Genomic DNA, 25,499 nt, shown 5'->3' on the forward strand with positions numbered 1-25,499 from the left:
TTAACGCTTCTTGTGTTCTGTCTGCTTTTGTGCTGGTTTTATCAATATGGAATATCAACTGGCCCGGTCTCACACCTTGCTTCTATATATCATGTTTCCAGGTTCATGCACGTGCATAGTTGTATACTTGGAGCCTTTAACCACGCCTCTCATGATGTAAGCTGTGAAATGAAAATTGCATGGGGAGATAGCTTTTCCTCCACATACATTAATGCGAAAGCATTGCGACCACCGCGCGATGCCTGAATTAAGATGACTCAGTCGCCTTAATTTAACTTCGCCTTAATTAGCACCAAAGGTCGTGGGTTCGAGTACCTTAACACCAAAAGTCGATGGTTTGAGTTTCTTAATTAACTGTACCTTAATTAACACCAAAGGTCGTGGGTTCCACTCCCACCAGAGGTTGAGGGTTCGTAGCCTTTTTGGACCATCGTATAGTCACGCCAACGCCGGATTTTCCGCCTCATGAGCCATATAATGCTTTCGCATTAATACTTCAATTTACCGCGGAAACACGGAGCCAGCGACAAACTTCCTGCAGTTATATTAACTCTATGACCTCCCGCCCTTGAGAACACGCGGATGGATGGATGGAAGGTAGGAGCGTCCCCTTTGAAACGGGGTGATGGCAGTTGCCACCATGCTCAGCTTTTTATTTTTGTTTAAAGGGAAGCTGAAATACTTTTCGAAAAAAAAAAAAAGAGTTCTCTGCGGCATTCTACAGTTAGTCCATTGAACACGAATATCTCGTTTAAAAAGGGCGGAAACAAACGCAAGCGGCTGTTTTTTGCACAGCGCGATTTCGCACATCAGAAAGCGATTTCCGCCCCTTATATTAACAAAACGAAGAAAAAAATTTCAGAACCGTAAATTAATAGGTCTGGTCTTCCCAACCCCAGCAATTCATGGAATTTGAAAACCCTTTCAGCTTCCCTTTAACTGTGTTGTAAGTTCTTAAAATTCGCCATTTTCTTTAAATACGTCTTCCTACACTTTAACCTTATCACCTCTCTGCATTTGAGCCACCAATCCTGCAATCGCTTTTTGCTAATTTCCATCGCATATTTATTTACATGACTGTTGTTATCTCTGAACCCTAGGGCCTCAGGAAGCGTGACTGTGGCCGCATCGACATCGGGATGGATACCATCACATTGTAATATGAGGTGTTCTGTTGTTTCTACAGATTTACCACACACAGTATACATGCGTCTTCTTCTTCGATAAAATTTCTTTTTATAGCTCTGCGTTCTAAGACATCCTGACCTAGCTTGAAAGAGTAGGGCACTGCCTCTTGAGTTATCATAAAACGCTTCCTTCCTGATCTGCTTTTTCCAGTATCGATATACTTCAACACTATGCTTCTTTTCCATTGAATTTATCCAATTCTTACCTTCCGCGTTTTTAACCTGTCGTTTAATGCTCTGTCTTTCTCTGTCCTCGTGTCTGGCATATACTTACTGGTTAGCTTCCTAGTTCTTTTCCGCCATTGTGAGTCAATGCCCTTTCTGTATAGGTAGTTAAATACCTTAGCTGCCCACCTGTTATCGTCCAATTTTCTCAGGCGTTTTTCGTATAGGATTTTACTCTGAGCTTCCCGTGCTTCGAACGATGCCCAGCCCATATCCCCCTGCACTGCCTCGTTTGTGGTTTTCCATGGGAACCTAGTGCTAATCTTCCAACAGATCTCCGATTTACTTCTAGTCCCGACTGAAATTCTGCCCTTAAGCACAGGACCGCACTCCCGAAAGTGAGCCCCGGTACCATTATTCCTTTCCAAATACCTCTTAGTACTTCATACCTGTTGCACACCCACAATGCCCTAATTTTCATTATCCCGGCATCTCTTCGCCCTTTTCTGTGAGAGACTGTTCGTGCATTTCCGTGTACATCTGCCCTTTGTTTATCCATACCCCGAGATATTTGTATTCGGCCACTCGGGGTATTTCATGGCCTTGTATTGTAAGCTCCTGATCAGTTGTATCGTTGAAAAACATCCCACCGGACTTAGCGGCACTAAAACTGAAACCTAAATTGCCTCCTTCGTCTCCACAGTAATTAACCAGAGTTTGCAAATCTTCCTGGCTATCTGCTAACAGTACAATATCGTCCGCATACATTAAACCCGGTAGTCGTTGCTCAACAACCTTTCCGCCTAATCTGTACGACAGATTATACCCTAGATTGCTCCCTTGTAACTTTCTTTCCATACTTATCATATAAAGCATGAACAGCAGCGGTGATAGAGGACAACCTTGTCTTAATCCTTTGTGTACTTCGACAGTTGTCGTACTTTTAATTCCTTCGCATGTTATTTCAACATTATTTTCTCGATATATTTCCTGTAGAAAATCAATTACCTCATGACCGATACCTTCATCTTTTAATATGTTCCACAGGAGTTTTCTGTTCACGTTGTTGTATGCACCGCTTTTGTCCAGGAAGGGTAAATACAGAGGTATATTTTACGCCTTAGCTGCAGTGTCTCCTTCATCTCCACAGTAATTAACCAGAGTTTGCAAATCTTCCTGGCTATCTGCTAACAGTACAATATCGTCCGGGTACATTCGTTGCTCAACAACCTTTCCGCCTAATGTACGACAGATTATACCCTAGATTGCTTCCTTGTAGCCTTCTTTCCATACTTATATCAGAAGTTCAGAGAGTTCAGAAGCTGGCGCCTCTGGCGGTCAGAGTGTGAAACGCAGCGGCAAAAGGGTAGTAAAAGCGGCTCTACACACGCTGGTTCATCTCTCTATAGCTGTAGGTGCACGTGTTTTGTGTGGCTTTGTGGTAAAACTAAAACAGCCGCTAGAGACCGGGCTACACCGGTCCTCATTAAAGGTACTGTATATAATACCTTTGGTAGCATATACAGTAACTCTAGTCCTCATCGGGCTACATCGGGTAACACATGGGGTAACAGAATATAATATACCTTGGTATATGGATAAACGAAGGCAATAGATATATGGAAACACAGGAAAAAACAATTACAGTGAAGGGGAAGAGAAATGCTGCCATAACGAAGCACAGAGCGCTATGAGGAGGTACGAGGTCCTCCGAGGTATGTGGAAACGTGTAATAGTTCCAGGACTTTTGGAAATGCGGTTGTTTGCTTTAAATCAGGGGTACAATCAGGACTCGATGGGAACCAAAGGTCAGTGGGTCGCCTCGCATTGGGCACTCACGGGAAGACTACAAATGAAGCTGTGCAGGGTGATATGGGCTGGACTAGTTTTGAAGTGAGGGAAGCTCGCAGTGAAATTGAGTATGAAGAACGCCTGAGGAATATGGAAGAAAGTAAATGGGTTAGGAGAGTGTTCAGGTATCTGTACAGGGAAAACATTGATTCACAGTGGAGGAAAAGAACTAGGAAGCTTACCAGCAAGTATGGGGCCTGTAGGGTGGGCAACACAGCAACAAAGAAGGTCAAGCGGATAGTCAGAGAGGCTGAAATAATCTCATGGCTGGCGGCAATGGAAAAGAAACCTGCCATGAGTAACTACTTAAGAGGAAAAAAACGAAATCAGGAAAGAAACAATTTATGATAACTCAAAGGGAAGCTCTTTACTTTTCGAAGCGAGATCGGGATGCCTTAGAACAGCGAGATATAAGAAGGGAGAAGAAGCATGTGCTTGCTGCGGTAAAGCTTGGGAAACTATGGAGCATGTTTTATTAGAATGTGAAGACGTCTATGACGTCTACCCAGCGGTTGATTCAGGCACCACTGGCCTCCTTGAAGCCCTTGGGTTCAGCGAGAGCAGTGGAAAAGTAAACATGTCCGTAGTAGGGATTAGTAAGAGACGATTGAAGTATTGGTGGAAGAAAAGTAGGAAAACGACAAAAAACGGAGACGTACAAAAGCACAGTTTGCAATAGGGAATCAGAAAATTCGAGTGTGGTAGTTCGTAGTGTTTTTTTTCCTTCTTTTTTATCGTTTAACCTAGGTAGGACATTAAGCAGTATAATAGCGAGAGCTTGGTGACGCAACCCACCGCCCTGTTCCAAAGGAGACGCTCATAACATCCATCCACTCATTTATCTTTAGTCCTTCTGTAATCTTTCTATGACAAACAGTAAGCTCCGTCAAAAATGGCCGCTGTCGCTAGTGCCCTCGCCGAGCCTTCTTCGGGCTTTTGCTTTGAAAATTGTCGCAGGTGAAGTGAAAATGAATATTCAAAGATACCAGCCTAATTAGAAGACATTTATGGCAAATGCAGTGCCGGAACATACTGTGTAAATTGAGAATGTAGCTGAAATTACTTGTTTCAGCTACATTGCAATTACCATGATTCGACATATTTCCTTCAGAAATTGTTTATGTTATGCTCTCTTTCCTATTTTCTTTTTCTGTGGTATGCGATGTATCTTCGAATGTTGTGTGCTTACATGAGAAAAAGAAAGACGCTTTTCTAAACTTGTGCGCGATGCCCTTGCAAATTTTGATCTTTTCAGGAATGCCTTCCTGCAATCGCAAGGGCTGCCGATGCCCAAGGCAACAAAGACCGGTACAACCATTGCTGGTATAGTGTTCAAGGTAATGCATATATATTCTTAACATCGTCCTGTGACCACTATTACGCGCGATGCAACTGACGTCGCGGTTTTATTTTGTTCAGGACGGGGTAATCCTGGGAGCCGACACTCGTGCCACTGCTGGAGGGTTTGTGGCGGACAAGAACTGCGACAAGATTCATTACCTTGCTCCAAATATCTAGTATGGTTTGTTTGGACTATTATCTACCGCGACAAGTTATCTTAACGTGGTTGTGATAATGAGGTGCTCCGATTTGCACATGTGAGCAGTGCTATTTTACGTCGAAGGTTACCCACAATGTCTTATACGGGTGTCACACGGCGCACGTTTCACCATGATCAAGCCCGATTCGGATCGACTTTCTCGGTCGTGTTGGCTCCTTTGCGCAAAATGCGCGAGAGAGCCAATTGCAGTCGAGAATTTTGATCCGGATCGGCCCCGATCGCGATCAGAAGGCTACGTGTGACACCGGTATTACTCAGTACCAGTTGTATTTATTGTTTGCTTGCGTAGCACATAATTATTTGACAGTTGCATCATTGTATTGTAGGTCAGATAAATATTTCATTGGGTTTTGGCACCTTCCAGTAGGTCATGGCTTTTGGATGAATGATAATTGTCATGGTAAAGCACATCTATTGGCTCTCCATAGCTGCATTACTTTAATTGATTTGGTTTGCTTTGCTTTGCTTAGCACTAGGCACTATAATGCATGAAAAAGCTCTTCTTGGTTTGAGGTGTGCATGCTGAATGAAAGCTCCATGAAGGTACCTAGGAATATATTTTTTTCTGTTCAGTATCCTAATTACTCTGCAGTAATCAGTTCTAATTTTCAAAAATAATGAAGCCCTTTAAATTTAAGTTGCTAATGTTTGTTTATTTCCTATGTCATAAGTAAAGATGATGAGATGATGTGCTACCATTCTCTATTATTTATCTATGAAAGAAAAATAGTTATATTTTTTATACTACTGAAATGTGATGCTAACTTTACAAAGTTATGAATTATTCATTTAGTTCACCTGCACCTTTTGAACTATTTCTTGGGGCACTTTGGCTCTGCAACTCATTTCAACAGTGGATCTGGCCTTGCTTGCACAGTCATCATGCATACTGCATTCTAAGTAGTTTCTTGTTCTCAAAAGGCCAAATGCATCAAAATTTTGGACCATGTTAAAGCTGAAGATAGAGTTGATATAGATCAACCTCCCTGCAAACTTCTGCAATTGAAATATGAGTGGGTGCATCATGAAAATCTATCAGAAATTGATGTTTTTGGTAACCAAAACTCAAGGGAATACCGCAGTTACCATCCGCTGGAAATGATACACGATGTAGAACATTGTGAACCAGCACACCAACTGAGCATGACCTCCGATTGGGCACCACTCACAGCACGCTAAAAATCCGAGGTCATGCTCTGGATTATGCATCACTTGTAACCACCAGTCCCCCTGTCATCTGCTAATGTGATATAATCATTACCAGCCCTGAACTTTTCCTATGCTTACTTCAATTGTATATACTACTCATTTATAATCAATTTAGCCATATTGAAAATTGGTTGTGCTTGGCCTTTAAATAGTCCCTGTAACCACCAGTTGACACAACACACTTCATTGTCAATTTAGGCAAAAAAAAAAACCTTAACACAAAGAGTGCCATGGAAATGATCGAGTCTGTGAAACTACATAAGTCTACCTCAGAAACCACATCCACCAACTCTGCTGACCGTGCCACCCTGAACAACGCAACCACAACAGTCACCTCTGGAACACTCAGAACACAGACAGTGGAAAGTGAAATGAGCCACTGGATGCACACTATTCTAAAAACGAAATCAACGGCAGTTCAGACAGACACAACCGTTACAGACAACACAAAATTCACTACGGAAGTGTTTGCACAGACACCCACATACCTGCCTGCACACACACAAACTCAAACAGAAACAGAGCTGGAATTTAGTGAGGCATGTGGGAAAAAACCTGCCAAACAGAAACATACCCCATGAAGATCTCGCCGCCAAAAGCCTAATAAATGACAACCATTGAATGTTAATAACCCTTCTCTGCCGTGAAGCACCGAATTCCTACAGTCTAAAAAACTTACCAAAAAACATGCTAGCGACACCTTCCATCTCAAAACATACACAGACTGTACACAGAACAATATAATTCCTAAAGGACTAACACTGAAGGCTATACCAGCTCTAGGCGCACTTCCACCACACCATCATGAAAACTGGCAAACAACATTATACAATGTTTCACTCTCGCTTTTGAATATCCTCAAGGACCACTGTGAAGGAACAACTGGAAAGCTTTTGCCACAAACTTCAGAACATAGCTCTGATGAAAAATTTAGAGCATTACCACAAAAAACAGTCTAGAAAGTTGGTTCAGAAACAGAGAAAAAAAGTGAACTTAATCGAAAAACAACCTTCCATGCAAACAGCCACCTCACGCCAGCAAGAGAGAACTCGAATGTAGAGACACGGAGACGTGGCTGAAGTCTCCGCAAAATTAAACCAGTCTACAGTTGTAGACGTTTCAAACACATTAAATAGAGAAGAAATAGGCGTGCTTAGTAGGGGCCAAAATTTTTGTCCCACGAACAATATAATTAAATGAATTGCAGCTTCACAAGGACCTTCTAGAATTTTCCTGGCGAATGCTTAGCAGGCATGTTTTCGCAGGCAACAATGCACCAGACACCAGGACGACACCATTTAGAGCCCAGCCCATTTGGACTGCTGAACCGGAACAAGCCATAGAACTTGACCTATATCTGAAAACTGTCACTAAGGAAATTATAAGCCAATCCAAGACAGCTAAGCGACCTAAATACATAACTGACTCAGAGTCATATGATCTCAAATCTTATGGCGTTTTTCACTGGTCGATTCGGAGCAGGATTTCTTGCTCCGCGGCAACGAATCCGAATTTCACTGGTCGATCTGGAGCGGGTTCGCGCGTTCCACTGGTCGTTTCGGATCAACTCGCTCCGCGCTGGATCGCTCTCACTTGCTCCGCCGCCGAGGTGCGGATTCGGGCGAAAATAGCTCGCGTCACTTCCGTCTTCAAGTGAAATCGGTACCCGGTTGGTACGCACAACATTGTGTTGCTTCGCAAAATGGCTGCGTTCGGTGCTGCTGCAGCGCTCGCGTTTAGCGATGAGAGCTCGGACGACAGCGATTACGAAGTGACGCAGGTGCTGTACGAAGCCTTCTATGCACGTTGTCCATGCACAATCCTTGCGGGCACGACATGGAAATGACGGACTATGCGACTGCCACGGTCAAATTACACGGGGGACGGCGAGTTTGGTTGCCGTGGAAGCGTACAGAACGGAAGTCGGGCATGGTTTTCGGAACCGGTTCGTGCGACGTGTACGCAGACTTCCTGTGTGATCCACTGCGGAGCGTTTTTGCGCTCCGCTGGCCGATTCGGATTTGTGAAACCCGAGCGCTCGCTCGAGGATTTCGGCGGCCGCTCCAGATCTACCAGTGAAAAACGCCATTAGTTGCCGGAACGACATTGTCATTAAGCAAGCAGATAAGGGTGGAAGTATAGTTATTTGGCCAGTAGTTAAGTACAAGCACGAGGCTTACAGACAGATAAACAACCCTGAACATTACCGTAAGCTAGACAAGATCCGACATTACTATGCACACTGAAAATTACCAACAGGCTTAAATCACTTTTTGCTGATGAATTGATAATACCGTCATAATTCAAATTTCTTAAACCAAGCAACAAAACTGCAGGATGCTTCTACCTCCTTCCGAAAATTAATAAAATTCCCCCCACTGAACTATACATTGCTAACGTCCCAAAGCGTCCGACAGTATCAAATAACAACACTCCAACAGAGAGCCTCTACAAATTTCTTAACCACTTCCTTGGTGATGTAACCAAAAACTTCCATTATTTGTACAACATGCCCCCACCTACTCAAAATTATGGAGGACATTAATACTAAAGGCACACTACTGGAAAACATTATTCTTGCAACACCGGACCTCATGGCCTTATGCACCAACATTACAACCCCTCGTGGTTTATCTTTGATAAGAAAAACGCTGTCCAAACACAATGCATAACATTCTATTGAAGTTTACTGGTCTCTTGAATTAGTTCTAACATATAACTACTTCAAATTTGAGGATATTTACTGTTTACTACCTACAAATACATGGGACAAGTATGGGTATGCCTCTTGCACCAACCTAAACAAACATATTTATGGGGACACTCAAATCAGATTTCCTATCTCGATGTACAGCCAAGCCCCGCACATACATACAATACATAGACAACATACTTATAAGGACATGGTCAGAGGAGTCTAAATAAATGTGCAACATTCCTAAATTCCTTTGACCGAACAATAATATTCACATTGGAATCTTCAACTGAATGCATAAACTTTCTGAACACAACAATATATATTGACAATGGGACATTAAAGACAACACTGTATAGGAAATCTTTTGATAAACAACAGTACCTACTATATAAAAGCCACCGTCCCAGACATTGCGAACAAGGTACCTTTAAAGGTCAAGTCGCACAACTACGTCACATTTGCGTCAATAACCAAGACTACATAGACTCAATCACCTATCAAACAGGAACCACCTGAACACTGCCCTTCAAAAAGCCTACACTAATGCAACCAAACTTGAGCGAGCCGAGGTCCTCAAACTCCACCTCGAGATCACAAGAACAACAATGCTGCTTCTTACTAGTACTAAATTCTCAAATGCACTCCCAAACGCGAACATCCTCGGTAAGTACTACCCAATTTTCACCAGCAACCAGAAACTTAAGATCTTTCCCGACCTGCCCAGAGTTGCCTACAGACGTAACACTAAATTCAAGATCATTCTTGTACATGCCAAACTAAGGACAAAGAGGAAACCAACATCCACTCCCTGTGGCTACCCCAGGTGCTCCACATGCAAACATACACGAAGAAGCCCGCAAATACACACAAAATTGCCACGCGACTGGCCGCTCGAGGCACTTTGCATGTATTCGTGGACTTCTTTCATACTCAGAAAAACACTTATGTAGCATGTATCAAGCAACAGAAAGCTGTATCGGGAGTTTTTCATGTTGCTCTACAATTTTCTCACTGACACTTTTCATCTAATTATAACATTTGAGAAGTTCATTAATTAAGACTGATTATATAATTAGGCAGGATGAAAAAAAGAATCATTGTATCTCCAAGCGATGGCAAACAACATTATCTGGGTTCTGTCTAGCTACGTGGCATTTGCGTATTTTTGATGTTTGGTTCAAATTATGTGGGAAACCCTGCATAATCTGTTACTACAGTAACTAGTACAGCGTCTGATTACCTTAACAAGGTAATATTGAGTTTAACCTGCACGTCAAGCAATATAGTCTATTGCCTAGAGCATGCCACTTGTAACAAACAATACATAGATGAGACTGGAGAACAAATTGATACAAGACTCAACGGCCATCGCTCAGATACAAAACACAATTACGTAAAGCAGTAGCCAGCCACTTCAATGAACATGAACAAAGCAAGGCTCTATAAACTACAAACAAATTTCCGTTCACCTCACGAGCGGAAATATAGGGAATCACTCCTCAAAAACAAGTTTAAAGGCCTACACCAGGCGGGAATCAATTTGGCCTAACGCAACCTAGAATCGCTAAATTCTGCAACTTAAACCTGAACTTCGCATATTATTAAGAAAGGCACAAAAGCTGGTTATACCACCAGCTAACCTCTATTTTAAGTTCACCTAAACCTTCATTTCCAGCCCTTCCCTCCCTCTCCCCTACCACTCGATTTAATATTTCCTTCCATGCTTTTACGCACATATCAACCACATGGCCAGCCCTTTTCCCATGTACACCTGCCCCCTGCCAATTCTTCTGCTGTCACCCTCCTATTTGTTCTTCTGTTTAATTTTTTATCTTTTCTTTCCCTTTTTACAGTGAAGCTGTTAAGGGCTACTTTCCCCACTATCGTGTCCGCATGTACGAAAACATTCTGAAGATAGTGCAATGCCGGGCCGACCCGCGGCGGAGGTGATGCAGGCGTTAAGCACTCCCTATACGTGGGCCGATTCCGAAGAAAGTACAATACCGGACCGACTTGGGCGGTGGAAGTAAAGCAGGCATTAAACACTCCCCCATACGTGGGCTGATCCCAAAGATAGTGCAATACTGGGCCAACCCGCGGCAGAGGTGAAACAGTCGTTTAGCGCTCCCTATACATGGGCCAATCCCAAAGATAGTGAAATGCTGGGCCTACCTGCGGTAGAGGTGCAGTTTGCCATTAAGGGGCCCATATACACAGCTTCGCTGGTCATGCTTCTTCATAGAGTGGAAGGGCACTGAGTTTTTTCTATTTAAGATCCCCACCGACAGATTCCAAAGTCCCAGATGCCAGAATATCTTTTTTGGCGCCTCCACCACATAGGGTCATGCCACTTCTGTATACTGCCGTGAGAACGCCTAGTCAAACTACTGAGGCTAATGTCTTTTGAAAGACCAAACCGCTACCCTCCTACCCTCATCCATTGCTCCCAGACTGTGTCGCCATCTTGACACCTTCAAAATTACCCGATGCACTTCTGCTGCACTACTTAAGCCATCCTTTCAACTCGCGTCTTTTTGTTACTCTTGCACTGACCGGCTTTTCTAAAACCACAAATGCACGCTGCCTGTGACACCTACTCTTTCTGTTCAGTTCTCTGAAGGCTTCCTAACCTCTTGCTCACCAACACCCTCCTATGCCCTTCTTTTTCCTTTTTTCCTCTGCTGCCTTCCCACCTTCCCACTCTTGTTCCCTCGTCTTAGAAATAATGCCTAAAGACGTTAAGCGACAGCGCTTATTTTCTTTTCAGTGTCTTCCTTTACAACCAATCGCCACCGACAATGACCACATGTGATGTCACTCTACTAATCTGTTAAAAACTAACCTGTTTAGAATGACTAGGCTGCCTTTGACAGAGATAGATCCTCCTATCAAGTCTCTGGCCAGCCTTTCCAAGGCACCTTATCCCTGTTAAATTTTATACCAGTGTGCTACTCCATCTGTCGGCCCCCTTCTTGACATAGAGCTCATAGTTTCTTTCATTTTTTTTGTGTGTGCATTGGGCAGTGCTTCACTTCTCATCACATGTCCCATCAAAAGACGCATATTAATATCAGGCACCAGACATGTTCCTCACATTTCGGCAATGTTGTAGGACACTGCATCACGTATTTGGGTTTGCTTTGGTCGTTCTGTATTTTCATGACATCAGAATTTGAACATTGAATCATTGGCTACTGTATGAATTGTTCTGAATTACATGTTTTGCCAAGATTCATGAACAGTTGGAAAAGCCAACTTGCATTGTAACTTCGCCTCTAACAACATGCACTGAAGATTTTCAGGCATTTTTTCTCCCTAGTAACAAGGATCCACGTTTCAGCAAGACAAATGCCATGAAAAGGCTGAATGATCAACTATAGTAAGTTTTCTATAGAAGTTTGGGGCAGGAAGCTTTTATTCTTGTTTCTCCCTTTCTATCTTTGCATTTTGCGAAGAAACCAGCATGTAGGTTATGGTTAAAAGGCTGTTGTATTTAGAAAAATTCACTTATTCTGACGTTTTGTAATTTTGTATTGCACTCTGTCCTGGTCAGTTGCTGTGGTGCTGGTACTGCTGCTGACACGGTAAAGACAACAAGAATGATATCATCGCAGCTGGAGCTTCACCGCTTGGCCACTGGACGGGTTGTTCCCGTGTGTACAGCAAACCGCTTGTTGAAGCAAATGCTCTTTCGGTAAGCATTACTATCATTTTTAGAGTTTCCCGTGTTTCAGATGCAATTTGCATGCTTTCATTGCTAGCCTCTGGCATCTAGAGTAATTGCACCTGGAACAACAGCTTGACATTGCCTGGAGCTTTGTGCTGCCAGGTGCTGTACAGTTTGGTTCTTTATGTGCTTGATGCTGAAATTGACTAACATGGTCATTCAGAACAGGACCAACATAAAGTGCTAGTAATACACAGCTTACTACATTATAGTGGTGCTTGCATGCAGGTGTAGTAAAATATAACAGACAAAAAATATACCGTATCTACTTGAATCTAACGTGCACTGTTTTTCCGATAAAACGGTTCCAAAAATTGCGTATGTGTTAAAATCGAGTGCGACCTTAAATCTGCGTTACCATATCGCCATCGGCATTTCAAAATGGCCGCCTTGTACACGCTTCGAGCCTAGCTGCTGTAGCTTCCTCCGTGTGCTGTATTATGTGTGCTTAGGTTAGTACACCGTCCATCTTCCCGTTTTCTGCGTTTGCTCTGTAAGCATGGAAGCGCCGACTGTGAAGACATGCGATGCCGCAATGAAAAGGAAAGTCATCGTGTGCAGTGACGGACGGAAATCGGACCGCATCACGGGCGTTCGGAGTGCCCAAAACTTGCGTGCAGGACTGGCGCAAACAGAAGAGCCGTTCTACTCCGGTAGCTGCTGTGTATCGATCTACGATGGAGACAGAGTCTATGCATCTAGGCGCACCGCGCTGCATTCTTGTTGCTTAGTTCGTGTTGAAGCAAGGGGCCGCACAAAGGTCAATTTTCTCGCTCCTGCTACAGCACTTCCTCACTTCAGTGTTTTGATAAGAGTTTCTACAGTCACTGAGTGAGACGTGTTCATATTTGCTTGTGTGTGTGTGACGCCATGCTTGTTAATTTAGTTAGTAAGCGAATGTTTAAAAGTTTATGCGGCCGATAATACTATCCTTACTTTTCATATAGCTGTCTACTAATTTGCTATCGCAATCGGTGCTTCGCCTTTTGGGCGAAACTGTGCCTTCTTCTATTTATCGCAGCTTTAGTGTATTGGGAATAAATCTTTGTTTTTCCAAATGAGAGAAAGTTGTACTTCTGTATGAAAGAATGAGGTGCGCGGTACTGTAAAGGACTTTTCTTTTTTTAACTCATGGAAAACGGGTGCACGTTACGATTGAAGGTGCGTTAGAATGAGTAAATAACTGTAATTTCACAGAAATCCAGATAATAAATATACAGATGTTCATGAGTCGACTCACTCAGACATAGACTGACCCATGAGTCTAGAGTCTCAGTGAGTGCGGCTGTGTAGAATTTTGGCGAGTTTGAGTCCACGGGAGCCTGGCTGATAGAATTTTGATAAGTGTGAGTCCGAGTGAGTGAGTGAGTTCTAATTATTTTGCTAACCTGTAGTCCGTTCAAAAAGCTAAAATTGTGGTGACAGTTCTAACATTAAAAGTTTAAGCAAGTGGCGTGCCCTATACTTCGAGTGACGGCATCAAGAGAAGAAAAAAAGACCACAGCACCAAAATGCACGGTGCGCCTGCCGCATTGTCAGCAGCATAAAGCTCGCTGCGCTCTTCCATTCGATCACACACATACAATCTTTATGTGCACACCTGTAGTGCCGGTCCAGAGCCTTCGCAGCATCGACGACGCTCAGTCTAGACGTATAGCGCCTGCTTCCAACTCACTCCCTGCCCGGTGCTTCTTTTTTTTTTTTGTTCCTAAATCTGCCCACTCTTTGCGCTGTTGCAACTGGGGGTCCAAAGATTTGTGGTATCCATTCATCATGGAGGAGTAAGGGAACGTGGGGCTGGGTTCGATATTCAAGACGTTTTACACACACGTTTATATTACATTTTTACAAGAGTTTTTCAAGAAGTGCAGAAAAATAAGTTAATGAAGAAGTTCTAGCAGCCGATCTCTCCAATCGTCCGTCTCCTTTTAAGCCCTGCGTTGTCGTTGTCCAGTCACCTTCCTCCAATTTGGCGTTAGGAGACAGGTGACGTCATGTCCCACCAATCCGGAGGGGGTGGCCTTTTCCCTCTGAAGTGAGCTACGCACAGCACTGTATATGAACAGGCGAGGGAGGGGTAGGAAACATTGACTCCTTCACCGGCGCATATGCAGCAGTTTGGGTGGATGACAGGTGAAGGACTGTCGCCTCCTGACAGAGGTACTCCTGGAGGAACCTGTCTTGGCAGATCCACCCACCGTCTTTGTAGAACTTCTCCTGGTAGGACTCCACTGGTGGCCCTTAATCATCCCAGTTGAGGATAGCTTTGATGGGGCCGTCGGCCCATTCCCCATTATCGTGTTATCCGTGACCGATGGTTGTTGCGGCATAAATTGCCAATCACAACAGCGCCTCCGTGGCACCATAGAGGGAGTTTGATAGGGAAACGTGGGAAGCCTTGCGGGCGAGTATGAAGCATTGGGTGCTATGCGAACGTAGCTTTTGCTTTCGCTTTCACCTTTGTTGGTAACGTTGGTAATACTTTTTGTTAGTGTAAACGGCATTGACTGGCAGAAAGTATACGACGAAAACAATGTTGATGCAGCTTATGTAAGTTACTAAAACAAAAATGTTAGGCATAACATTAAGAGAAGGGAAGAGAGTCGTATGGATCAGAGAGCAAACGGGGATAAACAATATTTTAGTTGAAATTAATAGAAAAAATCATGCAGATCCCATGCATTGTGGGAATCGATGTAAGCGAAGCTTGTCGTGCTGTTTTCTTTGATCGATGATAATTAGCCATGTTGATAACGTCATGTTGATGGCAAATGTTTAATTTCTTCGGCATTTAGTGCAGTACCAGAGTGGTGAGTTGGTGTTAAACGTTACCTTGCGTGCACCACTGCTTTGTGCAGTGTTTGCGAGACTTGTTTGCTTGAGGTATGTTTATGGCACCATGGTTCATAACCTTCGAGAAGGTTAACATTGTCATTGCCTCACACAGCATATTACATCGTGGTAGAGGGGTTAAACTTTGATTGACTTGTGGAGCTCTACGTGCCAAAACCACAATAGAATTATGAGGTGTGCTGTAGGGATGGGTTCCAGATTAATTTTAAGCCCCTGGGGTTCTTTAACATGCACCGAATTCTAAGTACACGGGCGTTTTTTTGTATTTCGGCCCCGTTGAAATGCGGCACCTGAGGTCCGGATCGAACCCGCAACCTTGAACAACGTCACAGCCACAAAACTGCCGGGGCGGGCGCAGAAGTGTTCATTTGACATGCGGCCGCTTCCATAGTGTCATCTAGATGTTACAGTGCTTAATTCTGGCTTTGCGTCTGCACACCCTGCGTCTATTGTCCGCTTAACAAATTTGCATGGTGTTCATTATTCAGAAATAGTAGGAACGTACCCTAACGTACCTTGAACTTAAATTTATCTAGTTTGTCTGTAACTTGCTGTCGTATCTAGTAGTAGCGTTTCCTTGCCTTCTTATGTCGCCTTTTCCTTCTCCTGCCCTCCCCCATGTATGTGCACTGCAAGCAAAGAGTGACAAGGTTGTTATTCACTTGTTTCATGACTGTGTCTGTTCTATCCATTCTCTGCCTCCTCTCCCTATCTGCCATCTACCATATTTACCTCCCCTCTGGGCTGTTCCATGTTAGTACAAAGATAAGTGCTGCAGTTTCTGCAGTGCTTTTGCGGCTGGGTCAGGGATAATTGCAGCCGTCCAGAAGTATTGTGACAATGCAATAGAAAGCTTCAAACAAGTTTCTCGTGTTGCCTTTCCTCTCTGCCATGCTTCTGCCATGTATATGCACGTTCTGAACGACGTCCTGACACAGCGTGCAAGACAGCAACAGCAGCAGCAGTGGAAAAGTCCAAGGAAGAGGCAAAGAAAGCTTTGCTTTAAAAATGGAGCTTGGCAGGCTACGTAATGCATAGGGCAGATAACCGCTGGACCATTAGAGTTCTAGAATGGGTGCCAAGGGAAGGGAAGTGCAGTCAAGGACAACAGAAAACTAGGTGGGGTAATGAAATGAGGAAATTTGCAAGCACGAGTTGGAATCAACAAGCGCAAGACAGGGGTAATCGGTGATCGCAGTGAGAGACCTTCGTCCTGCAGTGAACATAAAAATAGGCAGATGATGACGATGACACATCACCAGCACACGAATGAATGTTTTTTGTTGAAAATCTAGATGTATTACCTATGTCCTCCTTTTTAAATAATTTTTCTTTAGTATTCCTTTAAATGAGCTTGGACCTCACAGGGTTGATATATTAAGTAACACACCTTGCCAGCCTCCTTATTTATTATTATTTATTTATTTATTCAATACTGCCAGCAGTCTTTTGGCAGTCAAAGCAGGAGTGGTACAGCTTCATGGACAAGTACAGAAATTAACACAAGTCATCAGTACACCAAGGAGTGCTATAATAAATTGACTAGCCGACTAATAAGTAACAAGCATAACAAGAATAAGTAATTAGCAAAACAAAATTGCGGGTGCATAAGGCATTTCATCAAGCCATCAAAAAGAATATGAAATCATGAACATGGTATAAAAACCCTTACGAGTAACAAAAGTAAATTCAAAACACTACAGAAGACGAGTTACGGCCAATAAAAAGCATTCTAATGACGTTACCTGCAAAACATCACAAGGAAGTGAATTCCATTCGAGAATTGTTCTTAGAGAAAGAGTAATGATAGGCATTTGTTATCGTTTGGGGCATTATTAGTGTCCTTTTGTGTTTGCTTCGGGTCTGTCATGCTGTGTTCTACTGCATGTAGGTGTGAAAGTCAAATTTTCTTCTGCTTGTTAAAATATTAAAAAGCATTTGCAGCCTACATAGTTTGCGGCATGACTCCAGTGAGGGCAGTCCAGATTGGTACGCAAGTTACAGACACATGTCTACCAAACTTGTGGCAGATAAGTCATAGTGCTTTATTTTATGCAATTTCCATACGGCAGATATTACTTTTGAAGGCGGAAGCCCTGATGGTCTGGAGAACACGGCATGCGGTAGAGAAAGTCATGTGAGCTCGCCTCGCGTAGACACACGCTTGTGCCACTGCTAGCGCGTTCGTCATCGTCGTCTTCCACAGCTGGTTCCAATGTAGCTCACCATGCCAAAAAAAAAAGACAAAGTTAATTAAGATAGAGTTAATTCAGGCACTCGAACCCACGACCTTTGGTGGGAGTCAAACCCTCGAGCTTATATGGAAGTCGAACCCACAACCTTTGGTGTTAAGGCAGAGTTAATTAAGGCATAGTTAATTAATATATAGAGTTAAGGCACTCGAACCCATGACCTTTGGTGCTAATTAGGGCACAGTTAATTTAGGTAGCGTCAATTAAGGCACTTGAACCTAGGACCTTTGGTGGGAGAAAGCAAGTAATAAGAAGTAACAACGCATTCAAATGAGAATGTTAAATAATTTAATGAATATCTCTTTAGCGTGCAGGCTTTTGCCTTCACGCTCTTTGGCACATGGTAAAGTGACTGTCAATTTTAGATACTGGTCCCAAACAGTGTCAGCATATTCAAGAGCCGGACACATAAGGAATGTGTAAACAACTAATTTTGTTTTGCTCGTGGTGTGCTTCAATCAGTGCTTTAGCAGCCACAGTTTCTTTGATACAGCCGATACTGTATGGTCTACATGAGCACTCCAACTTAAATTTGAACTAAAGTATATACCTAGACACTTGAATTCACTAACTGGCATGATTTCTTCGTTGTTGATTTCCTATTTAAAGTAATACGGTTGTTTCTTGTGCGCCATAGTGATGTGTGTGCATTTAGAAATAATATTCCTGTCCCAAGTGCGACACCAGTCAGGCACTACAGCTAAGTAGCTATTAAGAATAACCTAGTCATTTTCAGATTTAATGCTCTGATACGAAACGCAGCATCTGCAAGGAATTGTTTATTAACAGGAGAATGGAATGGCAGGCAATTTAAATAAATAAAAAAAAGAAAGGAGCAGGCCCGAAGCTGAGCCCTGTAGGACTCTGGATAGAACTACTGGTAGTAGCAAGGATGATTTAGATGCTCTTATTTGAACACACTGGCCTCTCTCTGAAAGGTATGAGTCAAGCCACCATAATATCTTTTCATTCTTTAGAAATTTCCGTAGTTTGTACATGAGCATGTTTGATATTCCATCAAAGGCCTTTTTCAATGTACTATTAAGATAATGTCAATTTGACTGCCACTGTTACCACTGGTTAGTGGAATTCTTCTATAGGAAACATTTGAAACATTATAAATACCCTTTGTGTCTTTTGATAGTCACTCCTGCTGCGAGATTGTGTTGATGTGCTTTTAGGAGTAATGGCAACCTCTGTTTATCTATAATGACAGTTCTGGCAGCACCTTCATGATTGCCCACCACAGTTTCATAGTGGCTGTGGCATTCCACTGCTGAGCACAAAGCCATGGGCTCAATTCCCGGCTGCAACTAGTGCATAATGAAAAAAATTCAGTGCACTGAGCTTCAGGTGCATGTACTGCATGGTAAAGAACTGCCAGTGACTAAAATTAATTGCCACTATGACATTTCTCTTTAGCCCCTGTGTTTCTTTTAGATACTGAACCCAATCAGTCAGTCAATCGGTTGGTCAGTCAGTCTTGGGGGACATGTTTTGTCATTTGAAAGGTGAACTGTGTTGTGGATGAAGGAAAATTTTTCTAGGACTAAGGTTGTGGTTCCAAACTACATGATGTGTAGCTTTGCGAATTTTTTAAAGTTGGGTACACCTAGTGCCGTTTTCTTCCCAGGTACCAAGGCCACATAAGTGCAGCGCTGGTACTTGGAGGAGTGGACACAACTGGCGGTGTCCTTTGCAGTATTCACCCACATGGCTCTACAGACAGGCTTCCTTATGTGACCATGGGGTCAGGATCCTTGGCTGCAATGGCTGTCTTTGAGCGTGACTGGAAACCCAACATGGCAGTATGTAATCCTCTTGTTGCCTTACATATATGTAAAATTAGATTATATGTTCAGTCTATGGTATTTTATTTTGCTCTTACGTTGCTCTCTCTGTCTGTATTTCTCTGTTCCCAAATGTACTGTTGTACTGTTCTGAGGTGATTAAGTGTGGAAAAAAGCATTGTTGGGCATTGCACAGAAGCTCTTTGCCATGAAACTGCTTACCGTTTATCATATGCTAAAATAAGTCACAAATTCTTTAGTGAATGCAAATTAAAGAAATCAATCTCATGGTTGAAAAACCAGGTCTTCGCCACACCCGTCATATAGAACGAGACATGGCGGAGCTTGAGGAGATCATCTCACCGATTAGCAGAGCTTACGCGCTCGTAATCGTCCAACCAGTCCTCAACACCTTCACCGCGAAGACCGTCGAACAGGTGGGTTCACACCGGTGGCCACTGATGATCAGAGAAGGTGTGGCTTGCGGTGTCGAGATGGGTAGAGTAGAAGCGCCAGGCTGCTCAATCTGTGAATTGCTGGCGGACAGTGGGCACAAGTGGCGACCTGAACGAAGCACCAGGGAGTAGGCTAGGCATGCAGAGGACGGGGAACCAAGAAGCACCTCTACCACTTGCGATGTCACAGTAAGGGCTGACTTTTATTGAGCCTGAGAGACACGGTGAAGGACCCTCGGCTCAGTCCACTATGATGATGCGCCTACATGCACGATGAAGAAGGGCACACACAATGATAATATACAGATGATGAAGAGGTGCACAATAAATGTCCACAATATATCAATAAGAATAGTTCAGGTATAGGAGCAGAACAATGCCTCTAGACCTGTAGTTCACCCAACTACTCTCTGCATTTGTGTTGTCCTTTACAATTAAGTAGCTTTGGTGCTTGTTTATTCAGTGACAGCCTATGACTCAACACTGGTAGGCTGGGCTTTTCACTACCATTCACACGAAGGTGGCTCTTTTCAGCTCCTGAATAAGTGAGACCTCACTATAATGAACTCACATACAATGCAGTCCGCTTATAGTGATATCAAGAAGAACGAAAAATCCTATCGTTATCTATCTGGACTGCCGTAAAAAAAAAAGGCTGCCGAACCTACTCTTCTAGCTCCAAAACCAAATTTGCCACTTGTGCTAAAGCATAGACGTACGGTAGATAGTAGGCTGTGAAAAATAAAACATTTATTCATAGCTCTAAACAGCTTGTCAAGCGTTAGGCATGCAGAAATACAGTCGAACACGGATATATAGAACCCGCATATATCGAGTTATTGTTTGTATCGAACTCGTAAATTATCCCCTTGAAAATTCTGTGTAAAAGTATGGAAATTTGTTATCGAACGGTATTTTTACTTGCCATTGGACACATAGAATGCCGTGCGAGCTCAGCACTCGCTGCACTCGCGAACTCCGCGCCTTCACGGCACCGCGCCTCCACCGAAACCCGAAATGCTCGAAAAATGTGATAGCGAGAGGGAGCGAGGCTCGGACTGCAGTACTCTCACTGCGCACATTCTCTGACTTGCGGAATAGCTTTTTTTTTCCTTCTCCCTCTCCCTCTATCAATCATTCTTCCCCCGTGTAACCATAGTGATCGGCTCGGAAAAGGTAAGAGTGCAGGAACGAAGGCGCCGGCGGCCTCCTCCTTTTGCCTTTTTTTTCTTGTTGCGTTTTTGCAAGTTTTGCTCAGCCAGCAACAGCTCGCGCCTCGTACATCGCTCATAGAGCATCGCTGTCGCCCTCGGAGGAGGCCATTGCAAGCGCTGTGTTGAGGGAGGCTGTTCATATTCTGGTTTTGTGCGCGTTCTTGTGTATCGTGCGCATTATTGTTTTGCATGCATCTCACGACACGTGTGACTGGATCGTGGTGGGCTGGCGCGGAAGCAATGGCCGCAGCAAGCACAAGCAGCGGCAAGAGGCGCAAGAACCTGGACTTTGTGACAAAGCTGAAAGTCATTCAGCACGTTGAGGCGGGCGAGAAAAGTTCGACGGTGGCAGATGACTTCGGTATTCCTTGGAGCACTCTAAGCACCTTGTTAAAAAACAAGGCGAACATAAAGTCAAAAGCGGCGGAGCAACGATGGTCGGGAGCTTGTCATGTGCGTGCTCCTGCCCATGAAAAAGTTGAAAAGGCTCTCTATGTGTGGTTTTTAGAGGTCCAGGCTAAGAACGTTCCGGTGGATGGCCCAGTGGTAATGGCTAAGGCCAAATGGTTCGCCACTGCACTTGGTGAAGACAACTTCGCCGACAACACAGGGTGGCTGCACAGGTTTAAGAACCGCCATGAGATAGTTGGCAAAACTGTTTCTGGCGAAAGTGGAGCCATCATCAGCCAGGATCCAGCAGTGGATTTCGAAGGAATGGCCAGAAATTTGCGCGAAGTTTTCTCCCGCGGAAATCTTCAACGTCGACGAGACTGGATTGTTTTGACAAATGCTGCCCAGCAAGACGCTCGACATCCGGGGCAGCACGTGTCACGGGGGCAAGATGAGCAAAGTCCGCGTGAGCGTTCTGCTCGCAGCTAACATGGATGGCTCTCGAAAACTCCAGCCCTTTGTGATCGGCAAAGCAAGGGCACCGCGCTGCTTCAAAAACTGTAACCAGCTCCCCGTCCGCTACGCCTTCAATAAGAAGGCGTGGGTGACACGTCAGCTGTTTACAGAATGGTTCCAAGCGTGGGACGCCGAACTGGGCAAGTTGAGGCGTCATGCTTGCTTTCTCGTCTATAACTGCTTGGCCCATCACACCACCTGTGAGCTCGAAAACATCGAGCTCAAGTTTCTGCCTGCGAACGTGACAGCGAAGCTGCAGCCGCTCGACCAGGGCATCATTAAGTCGTTCAAGGTTGGTTACAGGAGGCGACTCATTGATAGGCTTTTGGTGAACCTCCGCATGGGCACCGAGGTTGACCTGCTGGGGGCCATTCAAATGATGACGGGCGCCTGGAGAGACGTGAAGCCGGATACCGTGGCCAACCGCTTCTGGAAGGCAGGCTTCGTGACGGCGAAACTTTCCGAAACCTGCGAAGACGCCGACAATTAGTGCATGGACGACGCGTTTCGCGAGTTGTCATCTTTTTTCCCGGCTGCCATTCCTGCCGAAGTGTCTGCTGACGATTTTGTGAACATTGACAGTGTAGGAGTTGAGGAGGACATCGGGATGAAAACTTGGGAGGTTTATTTACATTATTTACAGTGAGAGTCAATTAACAGTCTTAGAGTCATTACGGGCCGGCAGCAACTCGGATGCTGCGGCTCGTCGCAAGAAGTTCGAAAGAGATGAATCAAGGAATGCTCTAGGAATGCTCTGGGTCTGCGTCTTTTAAGCCCTTCGTTGTCTCGAAGACACGTCACGTTCGGCCAATGGGAGAGCCCGCTCAGGTGACGCCATTTTCGGCCAATCGGCGAGCCCGCTCGGGTGTCGTCATTTTCGGCCACTGGTAGGTGCCCGTGCGATGGAGTCACACCCGGCGAAGAGAGTCGCTGCTCGTGTGTTTGTCCGAGGGCTTTCTTCTCCCTGCGGTCTTGCCTTGCTGACTTGCAATGCGCCGTCACGATAGAGGGATGGGGGCGACGCCGCCAGGTTGTCACGGCGCATTACAGCCGTCTTGCTTCGGGACCCACTCTACCCGCAACAGTGCCAGGCTCTCGCTTCACTTTCGGGAAGAGCCAAGCAGTGAATAGCTCCACCGGCTGCACACGAAGTGGGGTCCGCCAACTTGTTTGCACGTGCCGTGCCTCAGGAATGTGGTATCCGTGCTTCTGCGCTCCTTAATTAGCTGTGGTGCGATTCGATGTGGTCTGGGGAAATTGAAGTAGGCTCAGGAAACGGTCCCGTATCTAACCACAGCAATGTTCAGGGTGTTGCGAGCCTCACTGCAAAGGACATTGTAGCTGTAGTCGCAGGGACCCAGGCTGACAGCTCGAGTGGCGACGAAGATCGTCCGGACGAGGGGGCGGCTACAAGCTCGTACTCCGCCGCTGAAGTGGCAGCAGCGTTCAGCTTGATTCGCCGTTGTTGCGGCGACATGGAAGGAACCGAGCTGTCGCACCTGAACAGCCTCGATAAGATCGAGGTCAGCGTCTTTAATTTCATTTCCAAGGCAAAGAAGCAGGCCAACATAAGCAATTTTTTTTTTCACGCAAGTAAAGCATTATGTTGCGTCGTGTGTGCGGAATTAGTTGTCATTCTTGAATGCGCCGATTGGTAGGTCGCCGTCCGCCACAGGTAAAGTCTCAGGGCCTGTATTCTTTTATATCGAATTTTTAATATATCGAATTAATTCACGATCCTCTTCGAGTTCGATATATCCATGTTCGACTGTAGTTGGAAACCTGCACATGCTTTCGCAGGAATTTCAGATTCACAATTGCGGTATGCATTGCGTCCAGCTGCTGTGCAAGCACTGGTGGCAATAACTTAGCATGCATGAAATCAATGAGTGACTCGATCGACGACAGCGCACTTTGCATGAACATCGGTGTCGGTGTCAAAAATAGGCCACTGTCAGTCTCGTCGTTACTGCCGCTGCTGTCGTCACCTCAGTCTGTCGCGACAACGATCGCCCCGTCGAACATCTCTTCGCAGAACGAGGCATTACCATGTGCACTCAGGAACTCCTCCATAGACAAGAACGGCACCACCGGGCGGCACTGTCGCGCCAGCGTTAGAGCGCCGCATGCGGGGTAAAATTTAACTAGCGGGTGTACACTCTCCCATCTCTCGTTTGCATCGCCTTGATTGCCTCTTGCACTGCAGGTGTTTGGATGCATTTCGCACTGCACGCGGTGTGTGCCTGTGTGTGTGTGTGTGGACATTTTATTCAAAGGACGATGTACACGCTTCTGTTTGCCTTTAAGAAGATCGATGCGCTTGACGATTATTTTCATGGCTGCAATGTGGCTAAAGGGCAGCGTTTGCTTAGCCATGTAAGTGACAGTGGCACGTGCCCCAACTTGTCAAGTACGTTCTTTATTTTGGGAACTCCTCGGTACACGCACACACACACAGTCTGCGTTTCGTCCCGCTGCACTGCATGCGGCTTGCTCCGCCGATTATTTCACTCACTCAGTTCCCGCATGCCAACTGCGCACACATGCCTTCCATATTCTATCTCCCCGCCACACACCGTTGCCTACTGTCCCGTGCCTGCTACTCTACACAGTTGCCTCCCGGTACCCTCACAGGCCTATAATTTTTCAGTTCTTTAATGTCTCCCTTTTTGTGGATTAGTATGATGTTGGAATTCTTCCAGTTCTATGGGACCTTTGAAGTCGATAGGCAGTTCGTATAAAGGGCCGCTAGTTTTTCAAGCATTATGTCTCCACCATCTTTAATTAAATCGACTGCTAGTCCATCTTCTCCTGCCGCTTTTCCCCGTTTCATGTCTTGCAAGGCCCTTCTAACTTCATCGCTGGTTATAGAAGGAGCCCTTCATTCTTTGTCGTTTACTTTATTAGGTCCTTTGTTGCTTGGGAGAACTTACCTACTGGTTGCCTTGAGGCCTTACCTCCCACTTGAGTTGCTGCTTTTGAAGCCAGCCTAGTTATATTTTCATTCATTGCCTCTATATCATCTTCATCTCTCTTTTCTAAGGTTGCAAATTTGTTTGAAAGTGCCAACCTAAATTGGTCTGCTTTTACCTTTACTGCTTCTAGGTTGGCACTGCACTTTGCCCTACCTAACATTTTTACATCCTGCACTATTCTGGGATCAGCAGAAAGTATGAAATCAATTTCATTTCTTGTTTCACCATTAGTGCTTTTTCAGGTCCACTTTTTGTTCCAACGCTTCCTGAAGAAGGTGCTCATTATTCACAGCTTATTCCTTTCCACGAATTCTACCAACATCTCTCCTCTAGTGTTTCTAGAATTGACGGCGTAGTTGCCAAATGCTTGTTCACCAGCCTGCTTTTCCCCACATTTGCATTGAAGTCCTTCGTTACTACAGTATACCAAGTCTTCACTTTTCTCATCGCTAATTCAACATCTTCATAAAACTGATCTACTTCATCATCATCATGACTGGAGCTTGGAACGTAGGCTTATACTACCTTTATTCTATACCTCCTATTTAGCTTTATTACGACTACTGCTACCCTCTCATTAATGCTATAGAATTCGTCACTGTTGCCCGCTATGCCCTTATGGATTAGGAATCCTACTCCAAACTGCTTCTTATCTG

At 44.6% G+C, this 25,499-nt stretch overlaps 1 protein-coding gene across 1 annotated transcript in view; it reads left to right on the plus strand.

Annotated features, from left to right (window-relative positions):
* The first annotated feature begins 4,052 nt into the window (after positions 1–4,052).
* Positions 4,053–25,499, plus strand: part of Prosbeta2 (Proteasome beta2 subunit) — a 39,004-nt gene continuing 17,557 nt past the window's right edge. The window contains exons 1-5 of the mRNA XM_050194688.2: positions 4,053–4,160; positions 4,459–4,540; positions 4,623–4,720; positions 12,225–12,365; positions 19,137–19,311. Of these exons, the coding sequence (XP_050050645.1) occupies positions 4,096–4,160; positions 4,459–4,540; positions 4,623–4,720; positions 12,225–12,365; positions 19,137–19,311 (561 nt within the window). The 5' untranslated portion in view covers positions 4,053–4,095. The remainder of the gene's footprint in view (positions 4,161–4,458; positions 4,541–4,622; positions 4,721–12,224; positions 12,366–19,136; positions 19,312–25,499) is intronic.

The sequence above is a fragment of the Dermacentor andersoni genome, chromosome 1 (genome assembly GCF_023375885.2).
Source record: "Dermacentor andersoni chromosome 1, qqDerAnde1_hic_scaffold, whole genome shotgun sequence".
In the NCBI taxonomy this organism is placed as follows: domain Eukaryota; kingdom Metazoa; phylum Arthropoda; class Arachnida; order Ixodida; family Ixodidae; genus Dermacentor; species Dermacentor andersoni.